Source organism: Pongo abelii, chromosome 13 (assembly GCF_028885655.2).
Source record: "Pongo abelii isolate AG06213 chromosome 13, NHGRI_mPonAbe1-v2.0_pri, whole genome shotgun sequence".
Lineage (NCBI taxonomy): Eukaryota > Metazoa > Chordata > Mammalia > Primates > Hominidae > Pongo > Pongo abelii.
In genome coordinates this window covers 78,401,354-78,417,365 of record NC_071998.2, presented here as the reverse complement: position 1 = coordinate 78,417,365, position 16,012 = coordinate 78,401,354, and the positions used below count along the sequence as shown (strand labels likewise).

Here is a 16,012-nt window from a genome sequence, read left to right as displayed (position 1 = left end):
GGGTCCTAAGTTCTACTTCATTTGCAGGGAACTTAAGCCTGAGAAGTGGGTCTCATCTTGACCTACACAACTGGGCTTAGGCATGCAAGGAATTGCCTCCCAACAAGCCACTGCCAGGTCAGTAGGTGCGCTCTGTGTGAGGAACAGGAACTGGAGAGCAGAGACAACTGGTCACATTGGCTCCACATTTAGGGAAAAGATTTGTTTTAGGTTCCATTCCTCCTCAAACCTGATGTTCGCCTTTCTGGATAAATGAGAGGACCATGTGGGTGTGGGGGTTCCCAGTCTCTGGTGGGCTGTGTGCATGTCTCCATCCATGCACCTCTGTTCCCTCCACAGACTTCACTGCAGGCTCAACTCTCAACTGCTGTTCATCCAACCATCCACCCACCTGCCTGCTGCAACGAGGGTGAGGCTTCCCAGTGCCAGCCCCTTGCTCCTGCTGCTGCAGGGGAAAAGAGCCTTAAGGCCCTTCCTTGACAAACCCCCCATCCTGCCCCGCCAACCACACACACACTTCCAGACACTGTGGTGCCCACAACAGACCCCTGGGGGCTTTTGAGGGACACCACACCTACTTCGGAAGAACTGGGCCTCTCATCTCACCTGGGCGAACCTGGGTGCCTTCTTTTGCCTTCCTGCCTTTGTCAGTCCGTATTTTACTACAGCCAATTGCTGTTCCTCATGGTGCCTGTAGGACCCTCCTTCCTGCATACCACAAGCCCCTGGTCCTCAGGCATCTCCAGGGTCCTGGGAGTCTTCCTGGGCTCTGGTGTGGACTGGAGTCGCAGTTTTGGTCTCACTCCACGTTTCCACTGCAGGGAAGCAGAGGAAAGGGGAAGAATTCCTAAGAAAATGAGAGTGAATTTCTCTTTGGAAGAACAGCTTTTCCCCCCATAGTCTCTGATCATCCGTAAGTATTTAAAACAAACAAATACACCCACACAGGCATTTCCCATCGTGAAGCTTAACTTCCTGCAAATATCTGTCATGTTGCATACACATGAAATTCATGCACCTCAGCTGCACAGCCTTATCATAGTCAATGTCTGTCTATCTCAGTAGAGACCTCGAGGTACATTTCATAGTGTGTTTTGATTGTCAGCCTTTGTGGACCCTTGTGCACTCATGCTTCCCTAATTTCTGCATGAGGAAAACGGATGGGGGAATACGGGCTGGCAGGGGACTGCTGCGAGTGTGCATCTGGTGGACAAGAAAGAATGATCATCCTGCTGACAATCTTCCTTTGGACTTCATAGTTAATCTAGAAATCTACTTGAAGAACAGTGGAAACAGTACAGATTATTGATTCTATAAACGCTTTGGTACACATAAATGCTTAGGCATCCAAATTTTATGGTTATTATGCAATTATACATACACACGGATTATACAAAGACAATTTTTTATAATATAAAAAAGATAATCTTGGTTATACCAACAGAGTTTTTGGATAAATTGTTCTTATTGACTGGGCGCAGTGGCTCATGCCTGTAATTCTAGCACTCTCGGAGGCTGAGGCGGGTGGATCACCTGAGGTCAGGAGTTCGAGACCAGCCTGGCCAACATGGTGAAACCCTGTCTCTACTAAAAATACAAAAATTAGCCAGGCGTGGTGGTAGGCGCCTATAATCCCAGCTACTCTGGAGGCTGAGGCAGGAGAATTGCTTAAGCCTGGGAGGCAGAGGTTGCAGTGAGCCGAGATTGTGCCACCTCACTCCAGTCTGGGGGACAGAGTAAATTTATTTCCAATTTGTACATATTTTCTATCACAGAAGAATTTCCTGCATGGTTAACTCAGTAATCACCAAAATCAAACAAATACATCCTTAATTAGTTGAACAAAGATCTTTTATTGGAGCTATAACTCAAACTCAAGGCTACTGTATTGCCAAATAGCAAGTGGCTTAGGTGGAACTAAGAAACAGGAGCATAGCAAGGAAACTGGTGGTTACAGTGGGAAGTTATTTATTCACTTTATATTTACTTATGCAGCACTTATGAAGGATCAAGTACAGTGCTAAGTACCTTTAAAATGCAAATCTTCAAATACTTATAAAAACTGAAGTGTGGCATAAATGTATAACTGTAGGGTCTGAAGCACAAACGGGCATCACTAGCATGTATGGAAAATAGAATTGCTGTTAGGCATGAGTCAAACTGTAGCTCTGCATTTTGATGAATCATTCTTACTGGCAAGTTCCTACTGCATTACTTTTCACCAAAACACATTGTGCACTTACCATTTCTGAAGAGGCCATGCATGTCAACTCTTCGCAGTTTCGATCAAATTTTTCCTTCTGCCTCTTCCCCATAGTTCTACAGAGCCTCTCAGCTATGTGTCTTAGTCCATACAGACTGCTATAACAAAGCACCATAAATGGTGTTATAGGACCAATGGGTGCATATGCCCGCTGTACAGTAACAGACCAATTACACCGAGACAGCAAGATTTGTAGCAGAGAAAGAGTTTAATGATCACAGGGATAGAGCAAGGGATGAGTAGAGACCCTCAAACCCATCTTCTGGAGGAGTTCTGAGCTGGTGTTTTTAAGGAGATTGTGGAGAGTGAGGGATAGAAGATTGAGGTTGTTGATTGGTCAGGATAAGGAGGATGAAACCATCAGGGTGTACAAGCTGTGTTCTTTGGTGAGTCAGCTCCTGTGGGGTCCTTCAGACCAGCTGGCATCAGTAGTTCCATTCGTATGCAGGACCCAACAGAGTCCCTCACCTGGAAAACATAACATTTTATAATATTCAAGTTGCTGCCTATAGAGTAGTGATGGGGACTGTAATCTTTTGACGAGGTCTCTGTGACTCGGAGGCAATTGGCATGAAACAACTATGAGGAAAGGGGTCAGAGCAGCTGCCCTCATGGTTTATGCTGAACGTGCTGCAAGCTTAGCTTATTTTCATTTCTCCCTCTCCCCTCCTCTCTAATTAATTTTATAAAGTTTATGGGGATGGATTCAACAAGGTGACTTATAAACAACAGAAATGTATTTCTCACATGTGGAGACCGAGAGGTCCAGGATAGAGACACCAGCAAATTTGGTGTCTGGTGGGGGCCTGCTTTCTGGTTCATACATGACTGACTTTTCACTGTGTCCTCGTGTTGAAGAAGAAACAACTGAGCTCCCTTGGGCTTCTTTCAGAAGGGCACTAATCCCGTTCGTGTGGACTCCACCCTCATGCCCTAATCACTTCCCAAAGGCTGCATCTTCTAATACAATCACCTTGGGGGTTAGGATTTCAATACAACAATTTAGGAGGAACACATACATTCAGCACCTTGATTCAAAGTTTAGTTCCCTAAAAGCGTCCTTGTGGAGAATTTCAGAGAACCCTAGAGTAAATTTCCACAAGTGCATCATTCCATTCCCCCTTGTAACTTCTGTTAAATCACTTAGTGGCATGGGCTTGGTGGCAGGGTCATCTACTGTTATGTCTAACTCTTTTATGATATGGCAGATCTCTGGAGAGCAGGAGCTATTTTGGATAAAACGTCTGTTCAGGTTCAAGCAGCATAGAGGAACCTTGAGTTTCTGTGAACCTAGGCATTTTTTTTTCCAGGCAAGGCCCTATTAGGGTTGGAGACCTTTGAGAGAGACCCCCAACAGAGACCCCCGCAGCAATCCCTCCAAAGACCTACACAGAGACCCCAAAGAGATACCCAGAGACCCACACAGAGAGCCCCAGAGACCCACAGAGACCTCCACAGAGATCCCCATGGATACGCACACAAAAACCTCCACAGAGACCCCACAGAAATTCACACAGAGACCTTCAGGAGAGACCCACACAGAGAGGCCCAGAAACTCACACACGGATCCACTAGTGACCCACACACAGATCTCCACAGAGATCCACATAGAGACCCCCCAGAGACCCATACAGAGATTTCCCCACAGAAATCCACACAGACTCCCAGAGACCTGTAGAGACTTTTGAGAGAGGTGCTACAGACACTCACACAGAGACTTGAGAGAGACCCCTAGGGGCTTACGCAGAGACCCCCACAGAGATCTCCCAGAGACCCATGCAGCCACCTCCACAGAGAACCCCACAGAGACCCTGAGAGACCTACACAGAGACCTGTGAGAGAGGCCTCCACAGAAACTCACATTGAGAGACCTCTGACTGAGACTCAAACCAAGAGGAACTCAGAGACTTAGCACTGAGAGCTCCCCAAGGACTTCCTTCCAGGAGACCTGGAGATGAGCACAAGGTCTTTCATGCAGAGACCTCCCACGGAGAGTGCGTCTCTCTGCACCACCCAGGCATCTCCCAGAGCTCTCTTAGGAAGACATCACGCAGCCTCCTGGACCTTCCAGAAACCTCACAGACTCCCTCAGAGACCTCACAGGGAGTCCTCACACGAGAGACACACAGAGACCTCCCTCACAGAACTTGCACAGAGACCTCCCCAGACACCTTGCACAGAGACACCAGGCAGCCTGGACCTCCCACAGGGACCACACATGGTCACCAGGTGCTCACACAGTGACCTCCCACACCACCTCCTGAGCACAGACCCATAGACCTCCTCACAGAAGCCTGGCCCAGAGTTCTACAGACTTCCAGAGAGTTCCCCACAGAACTCACCTCAGAACACACAGAGGCCTCACATGGGATCTCTCCCAGAGACCTGTCACTGAAGCCTCCCCGATTAACACCTGGGGCCTGGATCTCTTCTAACCAGCCACACCCACCAACCTTGGCTTCTGATCCCTACAAGTCCAGCAGTAGGAGGGTGGGGGGGATGGAGTAGAAGGGCAAGAAAAACACCTGTGTTGGGTACTGGGCTGCCAGGAGCCCCTGATGGTACGGGCTCAGCCAGGACTTCATAAGAGCATTCTGTGCCACTGCCAGGGGACTTGCACCTGACCTTTCTTGTCAGGGAAAGCACTTCCTCTGGCTGGTCCCCATAGTTACCCTATCAACCCCCTCATCATCAGGCAGTACCCTATCTGTAGCCATCCTCCTCGCCTGAGATCCTGGCTTTAAAGCTGGGCCCGCTTTTGCTCTAACCTGGTGGTGGGGGAGCAGTTACTCCTAATGCAGTCTCTTCTCTGCTGCTGCTGGCATTTCATCCTGCCCTATCTTCTGGGATGGCTGGAGGATGTTTCCCCAAAAGCCAGGGGAACAAGGGCAGGTTCTCAAAGTTGGCCCCTGGATGCCCCTTGTGGAGACAGGCACAGAGATATACAGAACACCAAGAACACTAAAAACCCAGGCTCCCCTCCCTCATCATTCCCCAAGTTGCTGTGAATGCTCCATGCACTCGCCTCCAGTCCAGGTCCTGCCTGGGTGGTCCAAGGCCTCCTGTTGTGTTAAGCCTTCCAGCTGCTATAAAGCAATCTAAATTCATAAAAGTTTTCTTTCCATTTTCAATTAACTTTGTTGCCTACTTATACCAATTTATTTAAAAGAGCATTTGTGGTCTCAGGAAAACAGAATTCAGCTATAAGTTTTTCAAATTTTATATAAATTTGGAAATGTAAAGACTTAGGCTAGCTATTGTTGCTTTTTATGTAATATTGGTACTTACTTATATAGATATTTGCCAATTTCTCTCCCTTTCCTCTTCACAAAAATTAGAAGATATGTTTAGAATTAGCTGTGAACATAGTTCAATGTGCTGTGGTAAAGAGTCCCTGCATGCCCCTCTCTGCCTGGGCTGCCCCTGCCTCCTCTCTAGGACCATCTATACCTCCCTATTCGCCAGACAGCTAAAGCCCTCTGGGCCAACTCCAGCACTGCAGACAGCGTCCATTCTTAGAGGCTATAGACTGTGCCATTCTGGTGGTTAGAAGTTTTGAACAACATCCATGCTAATCTGTCTTTGTTTAAAATTTTGATATTTTGAAGTTCATCATGGAGTTTTTGCCTACATTTGTATTTTTGGAAATATTGCATTAAAAATTATTTATCTTGACTAGCAATTTTTTTACTCCTCTTAAATTATGCACATGACTCTCATTTGATTCACTGTAGTCTTTGCCCATCTGCATGTGCCTTAGTGTTCAATTTTCATATGGATAGAGCTATTCACTCTTTCATGGAAAGCATTAAAATAGTGAGGATGGTGTCAGGTGCTGCTGGACACACAGAATGTGATATTGTAAAATATGTATTTGGTCTTTGACCCCGTTTTCTGGCATACAACTCTTAAAATCCTTAGCATCTCCACAGTGATGTCTTTTTGTATGTTAATGAGTTGACTGGTGGCTGAAGGCCCCTAGGTAACTTCAGGATGGGACAGGTCCTGGAAAGACCAGGGCTGGATTAGAGGGTTAAGACTTTCAGCCTCAGCCTCCTGTGAGGGGAGAGGAGCTGAAGATGAGGTGATCACCAATGTCCAGTGGTTTAGTCATTCATGCCCACATCATGAAGCCTCTGTAAAAGCCCAAAAGGTCAGGGTTGGGAGAGCTTCCAAACAGCTAAACCCTTGGAGGTTCCTAAAGGGTGGTGCACCCAGTGAGGGCATGGAAGTTCCACGCCCCTTCCCATACTTCACTCTACATGTCTCTTCTCTGTATCCTTTGTAATATTATTTATAATGTTGCAGAAAATCAGGAGGGCAAGAGAGACCTCCAGGTAAAGCAGGAGAATCTTTATTGAGTGCACTCAGACCCAGCGGACTCAACGTCCAAAGACTGGGCCCTGAACAATGACAGGGTTTTGCTTATATACCTACTCATAAGTGGCACGAACATAAATGTACAGAAGCAAGACAAAGGCAGTTAATCAAACTAATACAGGTTCATAACTGAGGTCTATGTATACTCCTTGCTATGCAGTCCAGATGGTCGTTATCTAGACTGGTTCAAAGGAGTTTCTCAAAGACTCATCTTGCGACCCCCACCATGGCATCCAGCTGGCTGCAAGCTAGACCTGCTCAGGCATGTCTGGCGACCTTTGCTATACTGCTTAGATGAAAAAGCAGGAACCTACAATCATTAAATATAGGAAAAACAGGAACTCATAAAACTTACAGAGCAAGGAGCAAGGTATAGTTACATAGCAGAGGGGATGGGATTTAAGGGGAGGTTTACTTATACTCAAAGGAGAGATAGGAGAATGTAATCTCCTCATATCCTTATGTTGAGGGAGTGCTGGGAGAGTCTTCAGAGCACATTCCTTTGAGCTCTGGCCCTTAGATAATGTAATCAAAACTTTGCCTGTTATTGCCTTTGAGATGAGCCAGCCTAACACAGGCAGCTTGTTTTTGCTCTTTTAATTTTTATTTCTCTTTTCTTTCTTTAATATCCCACCTCAGTAATAAACCAGTAAACATAAGAGTGCTTTAGAATTTATTGGGGACAGGCTTGTAGCTGCTCTAAAAGGAAGTGGCTCCTGCAGAGGCTTGAAAAGGCCAGGCTCAGGGCCAGGGCTTGGCCTCCTTTGCTGCTCAGGAGGCAGCATCAGGAGGAAGCTATGTCAGGAGAGTGGTCTATGTGAGTTGGGGCTGTGCCCAGCACAGCCATCACCAGGGGCTCTAGAGATGTTTGTGGGTGGATGGGATGACGTGGCCAGCTGCATCCTGGCAGGTGAGCCTCACCATCCCTCCCATGATGGCCCAGCTCAGCCACTGACCGCTGGAGCCTGGGAGGAAGGAGGCTCCACTTTGCTCCGACAGACATCATTGCAGGCCTGAGGTTGTTCTGGTGAGGACAGGGCCCACATGCAGAGGGCACAGGACTCTTCTCTTCACCTCCTGTGGTAAGCCAAGCCTCAGGCCGGTGCCCAGCCAGGGCCTCATAGGGGCTGCCTGTGTGCCAGGCTGGTCAAGGCAGCGCCTGGAGGGATCGATCCTGCCTAGCCCCATGGGGACAGAGAGGCAGGAGCCTCCATCTGGGAACGAAGGCCCTGTGGGATCTGAGCCGCTGAGCCAGGCGGGCTCTGTTTCTGTTCCCATGGCCACCCCCGCCCCCAGGCCTAAGTATCAGATGCCAGGATGGACGGCAGCCAGTAAGCACTCCCGGCTCAGCCACCCTGATGGATTTGTCCAGGCTCACATGAGACCATAAAAGGCAGTCCCAGCAAGCCTGGCTGGTACATCCTTCTCTACCTTCTTGGGGGCTGCAGGCCCCTGCATTTCATTATCTCGGCATCAAAAAATAAGCGAGAACAGCTCTGCCTACTTCTTTTGTGGGGGAGAAAAGTGCTCAGAAAACTGATCCAACAGCATGGCTTTGCATTTGAGCGGCTCTGCCAACTTCCAATGATTATTTGAGGAAGCCAGTGGATGGGAAGTTGGTGCCCTATGTTGAAGTGGGATGAGGCTGGGGCCTGGGATGGACTTGAGGGATGGCAGGTGGTAGAGCCAGTGAGGGGGGTCGGAAGATCCCTCTGGTAGGCCCAGTATGACCTGTGGAAAGGAAAGAGGCAAAGCAAAGCAGCCTTCGCCGATCTGACTGCCAAATCCAAGTGTTCTATGTTGTGCCCTGCAGGGCTGGCACCATTATCCAATAAAGCCTCCATTTAAGATAAAGCAGTTGACCTGTTTTGAGAAATTTGATACATGGCAAAGCTTTCTGAGATACCATCTGAGATTTAAGATTGGAAATCTCTGCATCAGCCTGTCATTTTGTAACAACGGTTGTCAGGAAATTTCCAGTAGACCCTCCTTCTGTGATATGTTGAGGTTTCAAATGGAATTGGGTGGCAGGTTGTGGTTGTAAAGATATGTAGCCAGATTGGCTGAGGTAGGAGCCACTCTCCCAAGCTCCTACATCCCCCAGTGAGGGCTAAGGGGAGCTTCCGTTTCTCACAACAAAAGAAAAACTTCAGCCAAATTAAATTTATAGGAGTTTAATTGAGCAATGAATGATCTGCCTTATTTGAACATGGTTCGAATAGTTGGCTGCATTCGATTGACCAAAACTCGGTGACTGGCACAAGTGTAGGCTATGATCTGTTTACACCTCCGCTTGTTGTAGTTCACAATGTACAGAGAAACCCTTAGGCCGAACTTAAATATGTAAGGAGGCAGCTTCAGGCTAAACCTGATTTAACACCCATAACAAGCAAACTGATGGGACTCGAGGCCCCAGAAGGCAGAACTGGCTGGAAATCCAGCCACCTTCAGCAAAGGGTTAAACAAATGAATGGATGACCGATGCGTGATTGGTTACCAAAGGCAATCACGATATTTGGGGGACATCTTTGGTGAGGGTTTCTTGGGAGAGAACAGCCTGATGTCAGGCCCCTGGAGGAAGATAGCATCCTGCGTGCCCCGAGGAACCAAGCAAAGGTCGGGACCTCAGATTCCATCCCAGCCCCACTCAGCCGTGGGCCTGCGGCTGCTCTGCTCTCCCTGGGAACCTGGACTCTGGTTAGGGGCATGGGTGACAGGGAAGGGCCTGACCATACCCTGCTCTGGGGTCACGCGGACCCTCCCCACACCCTCCTCAGTACTGAGACAAGGACACATCCCCAGCCTCTGCGCAGACCTGGTGGCCTCACCCTGCCCGCCCCGTCTAGAACAGTGGACCCCCGGGCCTCCCAGTTCTCCCTCGGCTGCCGCCCTAGCCCTGGGTTTCTCTCCCCAGCTCCAGGTGCCTGCGAGGGCTGCAGGCTCAGGGTCCGCTTCTCCCACTGGAGCGGCAGCCAGGAAGAGGCTCTGTCCCCCAGCTTAGTTTTGTGCACCTCAGAGCTGGGAAGAGGCTTGCAGAACCAGTGGTTGTCTAGGAGCAGAAATGTGCTTCCTAGGCCAGGCACGGTGACTCATGCCTGTAATCCCAGCACTTTGGGAGGCTGAGGTGGGTGGATCACTTGAGCCCAAGAGTTGGAGACCAGAATGGGCAACATGGCAAAACTCTGTCTCTACTAAAAATACAAAAATTAGCCGGGTGTGGTACACACCTGTAATCCCAGCTACTTGGGAGGCTGAGGCAGGAGAATCACTTAAGCCCAGGAAGTAGAGGTTGCAGTGAGCCGAGATCGTGCCATTGCACTCCAGCCTGGGTGACACGGCCAGACTCCTCAAAAAAAGAGAATGTGCTGCCTCCGTGGGAAAGGCTGGGCTCACTTTAACGTCTCCCAAAAAGTTGTGTATGTGTGGAGAGTGTGTGGAGTGTGGTGTATGTGGTATGTGGTGTGTGGTGTGGGTGGTGTGTATGTGGTATGAATGTGTATATGTGGTGTGTGTGTGATGTGTGAGGTGAATGTGTGTTGCATGAGTGTCGTGTGTGTGTGGTGTGTGGTGTGTATGGTGTGTGTAGAGTATGTGTGGTAGAGTGTGTGTGGTGGGTGTTGTGTGTGGTGTGTGTGCTCTGTGTGTGGTAAGGTGTGTGTGTGGTGTGTGTGTGGTGGGCGGTGTGTGGTATGTGATATGTGTGGTGTATGTATGTGGTGTGTGTTTGTGGTGTGTGTGTGGTGTGGTGTGTGTTGTGTGCTTGTGGTATGTGTGGTGTGCATGTGGTATGCCAGTGTGTGTGGGGTGTGTGTTGTGTTGTGCCAGTGTGTGTGGGGTGTGTGTTGTGTTGTGTGTGTGGGGTGTGGTTTGTGTGTTGTGTGTCATGTCGTGTGCCTGTGTGTTATGTGTGTGTGTTGTGTGTGTGTGGTGCAGTTTGTGTGGTTTGGTGTGGTTGGTGTGGGTTGTGTGTGGTGTGGTTTATATTGTGTGTGATGTGTGTATGTCATGTGCTTGTGTGGTGTGTGTTTGTGGTGTATGTTATGGTTGTGTATGTGTGCTGTGTGTGTGGTGTGTGTGGTTGTGGTGTGTACTGTTTTGTGTGTACAGTGTGTGCTGAGTGTGTGGTGTGTATGGTGTGCGTGTGTTGTGTGTGTGGTTTATGTGAGGTGTGCGTGGTGTGTTGTGTATGGTTTGTGTGTTGTGTGTGTGTGGTGTCCCTATGTGATGTGTGTGGTGTGTATTGTGTGTGTGGTATGTATTGTGTTTGTGGTGTGTGTTGTATGTTGTGTGTGTGGTGTGTGTGTGGTGTAGGATGTGTGTGTGGGATGTGTGTTGTGTGTGTGATGGGTGGTGTATATGTGGTGTGTTGTGTGTGGTGTGTGTTTGTGGTGTGGTGTGTGTGTGCAGTGTGATGTGTGTGTGCAGGTTGTGTGTATGTGTATATGTGTGTGTGTGTGAGCGAGAGAGACAGAGAGAGAGACAGAGAGAGAAGGGAGGTTAGATTTGAGGCTCAGGGACTCATGTCATAAGCGGTAGCGTGTCCCTGGATGGGATGGCTCTGGCTATGTGGTGATGGTAGGGTTTGCGTCCTCCTGACCCACCGTGCTGTGATCCGGAAGCGCTGCATCAGGGTCCCAGTCCTCTTTGGTGTGGGGCAGCCGGGCCTCAGCCCTCCATGGCTCTCCCTGGGGGGCATGCAGGCGCTGGGAGACTGAACTGGGAAGGAGGGCACCTGGCCCTCTCCCTCTTCCCCTCCTCCCGAGGTAAGCTGAGGTTAGGGCCCTGCCTGGCACTGCTCCTCTCCAGCAGCTCTGCCTGTGTCTTGCTGCAGAGTCTCGCCCCATGGAGGCTCATCTGCTCCATCCAGCCTCTGAGTGAGGAAGGCACTCCCTGTCCCTCAGCCATCTTCTCTCTTCTCCTACAGATGCACTGACTGGTCTGTAAAGCACTGTCTTCTTGACCTGCCCCACCATGGGCTAATGAAGGGAAAGGAGGCCTGCAAATTTGCAGATGTGAGTAAAGATACCCCAAAATCATCTGGTGCCTTGGGCCTTGGTTCCTAAAGAATGATATCTAGAAAAATAACACAGCACTGACTACTGTGGTTTCTGGCACTGGCAAGGTAGGAGGCAGGGGCTTCGTGAGTCTGGTGGGCCAGAACTGGGCATGTGGACTTTTTATCTTATCAGGTCACAGCCACGGAGCTGGCCTGCTCCATAAGTGGACAGCTGCCTGTACCACGCAAGGTTTCACTTCTAGAGAGGCAGGGTCCTGGCAGAGTGCCTTGGGCCTGGCCTTGGGGAGGGAGAGCCCTCACAAGCAGTGCCATCCCTCAGGTGCCCAGTGGGGTCAGAGAAGGGTCCTAGCCATGTGCTGGTGGGCTTCAGAGGCCTTGGTGGGCAGGTGGGGTAAGGATCCAATTGTAGACAAAGAGCGTTTTCAGTATCGTTCCACCCAGGGGGCATAGGGGCCTGCCGAGGATCCAGGTGTGTAATTGGGGCAGTCCTGATGGGCAGGGCCAGGTCAGCTCCTCCAGGCTCCATTTTACACGCAGGGCCTAGGGGGCATGTGGACCCTTGCCCTGGATTCGGGGGGTTCCCACAGGCTCCACAGCCAAGCCCTCGGCATGGTCTCCAGTTGGCTTAATATAGAGGCAGGAGAAGGCTTCCCTGGAAGGCAAGTCTTAGGTCTGAGAAATTCCACAATAAGGGGCAATGGAAACAGCGAGGGAGATGGGCGGGAAACGGCTGCTCACAAGCATGTGGGGACCATGTTCTACACAGAGACCCTGCTCGATCCAGAAAGCTCTGAGAGGACGTCGCACTTAGGGGCTCTGGAGGTTGGCATGTGCTCTGGAGTTGTAGAGGGCACACTCTCAGAATGGATGTCTTGCTCAGGGAGCTCTTCCCCTGACTGTGATCTCAGGTCATGGAGGTGAGCCACAGGCATTGACTGGCTGGCAGTGCCTGAAAGCAAAGCCCAGAAGAGTTTCCCCATCAACCTTCCATCTCTCAGATCCCCCAAGTCTGTGATGACTTTGTAAGCACTGAGTCCTGGGTTCTGGAAAGGTTATTGTGCCTGGGATAATTGCTCTACGGACCAAAGCTTGGCTTGTTTTCTAAACCCTGTGGGTTTTATACAAGTTTTTGACAAAAGAATTTTTTCTCTCTCTTTTTTTTTCAGACGAAGCCTCACTCTTGTCCCCCAGGCTGGAGTGCAATGGCGCAACCTCGGCTCACTGCAGCCTTCACCTCCCGGGTTCAAGCAATTCTCCTGTCTCAGCCTCCCAAGTAGCTGAGATTACAGGTGCACGCCACTACACCTGGCTAATTCTTGTATTTTAAGTAGAGACGGGGTTTCACCATGTTGGCGAGGCTGGTCTTGAACTCCTGACCTCAGGTGATCTGCCCACCCCAGCCTCCAAAAGTGCTGGGATTACAGGCGTGAGCCACCACGCCTGGCTGAAATTCAGTGTTTTAAGTTTATCAACCTCAAATGCATATATACATGTATTTCTCAGTGTTGATGCATGGGAAGCCCAAGCCACGGAGGGACCCCAGGCAGGTGCTCTGGTCAACAGCTCAAGATGAATGTCCACCTGACACCAGCATCTGTGGCCAGCCATGTGAGTGAGTTCTCACTGATGTCCAGTCCAGTCAAGTGTACAGATGTCTCCAGCACAGATAGAGACCTCTATGTAAAAATCACGCAGCCGAGTCCAGGCAGATGTGCAAGATGTTTCTTCAAAGCAGCTGGGTTTCGGGTGGTTTGACAAAAAGAACTGGAACAGTCTGTTCACTGCATCTGCCCCCCTCAGTGGTTCCCCTGTGTCCAAACACTCCACTGGGCAAGCTTCATCACCCAAACCCTGGATGCAGTCGCTTCCTCAGGGTCTCTAACCACAGGGTCTTGACTCAGGGTTGCTGACATGCTAGTCTCTGCTAAGATGCTCACTTCACCTTCTCATACTGACTGCTGCTCTGGCTGATGCCTGCATTCCCTTCCTCCTGGAGGCCCTCCCTGATGACCTCCCTCTCTCTAACAGCTGCAGCTCCTTGAGGTCAGGGCCTGTCTGTTCCACTGTGGTGATGACCTGCACATAGCGGATGCTGTATAAATTCAAGTTATATCAAACCTGGGTCCCAATCAGTACAATAGATTTAGCTTTGGAGTCTCCCAAATCTTCCTGCTCCCACACTGGCTATTTTCATTACGAAATCCGAAGAATTTCACTTCAGATGCCACACTTGTCATTTTAGGTCAAAAAGTGTGAAATTTTGGCAACTACTCAGGAGGGACCCAGGAGAGTCCAGCATGGCACGTGGTCCAATCCAAATGGACTTGGGCAGAGCCTGCTGGAGGCTTTGTGAGCTGAGACCCCACTGTGTACCTGGTTACCCTCCTCTGGGATATAGTCTATTCACTAAACACTTCCACTTATTGTTTATATTTCTTGAGGGGGAACACGAGATTGTTGAAAACACACAGATGATTAAACTATGTGCTTTTTAAGCCAGTACAAAGCAGGAAGTTTTTCCTATTTATTAAGAAATTATTCAGGGATAGGGCAGCTTGGTTTAAATGCAGCCATAGATCCTCATTTCTGGTTCTCTCATCTGGTCCTCCACCTTCCAAAGCCAGCACACCACCTTTGAAGCTCAGCCTCAAACCCTGGAGTTTATCCCTTGTCCCTTGAGGACCCAAAGACAAACAGCCTTGGCAGTGCCCTAGTGCCCTGTCCTGCCTCCACTGCAAAGACTATGGGTTTCCTTTGTCCTCATAGGTCATTTCTCAATTTTTTCTCCAATCAAAGATTGGGTCAGACATAGCCGCTGGGCAACTGACATGAGATCTGCATATCTGTAAGTAGAAGAGCGAGAAGGCCACCCACTCTTCCTCCTAGTGAACCTGTGGCACAGCAGTTCCATCTTTAGAGCTCAATTACATGCTTGACTACACTACCAAACATCAAAACATCAAAAACAGAAAGAAGCCCCTCCACTCCAAGTGAAATCAAGTTTTATTTAAACAGGTAAAATTTTTTCCATCCTTTTAAAGCAAAAAAAAATCTAAAGTCATTCAGTGAATCAATAATGCAAAGCTGGTTATAGCAGTAATCAAAATAGTGGTAACATTTACCAGTATGAAAGCGTCACAGAATTCAAATCACACTTGAATCTTCAGTGATTCCAGTGTGCATCCCACACGGCAGGGGCTGGTAGATTTCAGATGAATTCCTCCCGTGTATGTGCCATCCCCAGTCAAGTCCTTCCTCTTCACCATCCATCAGCTCACACAGTAGGAAGGCTGGCCAGCATGGCGATTCTGCAGTTGTTATTCCAGTCTTTGGCCATCTTTATGTAGCCACGCATGTCCTAGTCTTCACTCTAGCTGAAAGAAAAGCAGGTTTTCTGTTGCAGTGAAAGAATAAAATCCATTGGGCTGTTAACAGGAAGACCCAACTTAAACAGTGCGAGAGGCCATAGGATTAACAGAAAGAATCAGGAGAGGCCAATGTTTTTGTTCATCGTTTATACATTCTTAAGTCATAACCTACACATAACTTCTATCCTATCTGTGACCTTTTGCAGAACTGCAAAATCAGAGGAAGAAAAATAATTGGATGTTTTTCAGCCAGATATGTTTCAAGATTTAGAAAAATTTCAGAATGTAGCAATGCAAAGGTAAAAATATTACACTGATACCACTTGTGACAATATCCTAATGGTATAATCAAACGTTAATATTCTGTGTTTAACCTAAATAGGATAAAGAATCTAAGACCTGTATGCAAAATACTGATTCTAAACAAGAATTCCCTTTTGAATTTCAAATAGAAGTATTTTTGGCAGTTTATACCTGTTCTTCACCAGCCAGTATTTATTTTTATTCAATTCTGCTCCTTCATAGCCATAGCCAGCCACCAAAAGAGCAAAATCCATTTTTATACTGCTGCACTTTGGCTCAAAATAAACGCCTGGGTGAGTAAAATGAAAGCTGGGGTGAGAAGCTCTAGGAGACACCTGACAGTAACCCACCCTGTCATCCAAAGGTATAAAGGCATCTCTAAATTCAGTGAAATGACACGCATTCCAGATAGAACTTAACAAGAGGATCTACTGTTATCAAGGCTCTCATCTAAAGCTAACAGAAATACAAATTTGCATAAATCCTTTTGTCGGCCGACAAAAGGAGATAGGAGGCCAGTATTATTTATTTCCAGAAAAATAACCAGTTCTACCAGGCTCATTTACTAAATAAACTTTCCCCCACTTAAAGTAAAATCAGTAATATCTTTATTTACTATCAGATTGCGATAAATATTGTGATTTACTTTGATACCCTCTAACCTGTACCTCTTATTTGATT

The 16,012-nt window shown here is 48.4% G+C and overlaps 1 protein-coding gene across 7 annotated transcripts in view; it reads left to right on the top strand.

Moving 5' to 3' along the window:
- The window catches only part of LOC100454453 (putative UPF0607 protein ENSP00000382826), a 29,419-nt gene that overhangs the window by 5,400 nt on the left and 8,007 nt on the right, over window positions 1–16,012 (top strand). For 3 of the 7 annotated variants that reach the window (XM_054521060.2, XM_054521064.2, XM_063714008.1), the window contains 8 exons: window positions 28–117; window positions 340–409; window positions 822–913; window positions 11,568–11,655; window positions 12,827–12,949; window positions 13,164–13,268; window positions 14,427–14,675; window positions 15,235–15,327. In XM_054521060.2, coding sequence (XP_054377035.2) covers window positions 15,284–15,327 — 44 coding nt within the window. In that variant the 5' untranslated portion in view covers window positions 28–117; window positions 340–409; window positions 822–913; ... (3 more) ...; window positions 14,427–14,675; window positions 15,235–15,283. Of the gene's footprint in view, window positions 1–27; window positions 118–339; window positions 410–821; window positions 914–11,567; window positions 11,656–12,826; window positions 12,950–13,163; window positions 13,269–13,297; window positions 14,676–15,234; window positions 15,328–16,012 lie in introns of those variants that run through there. The other 4 variants (XM_054521062.2, XM_054521059.2, XM_054521063.2 and 1 more) reach the window with 3 other exon arrangements.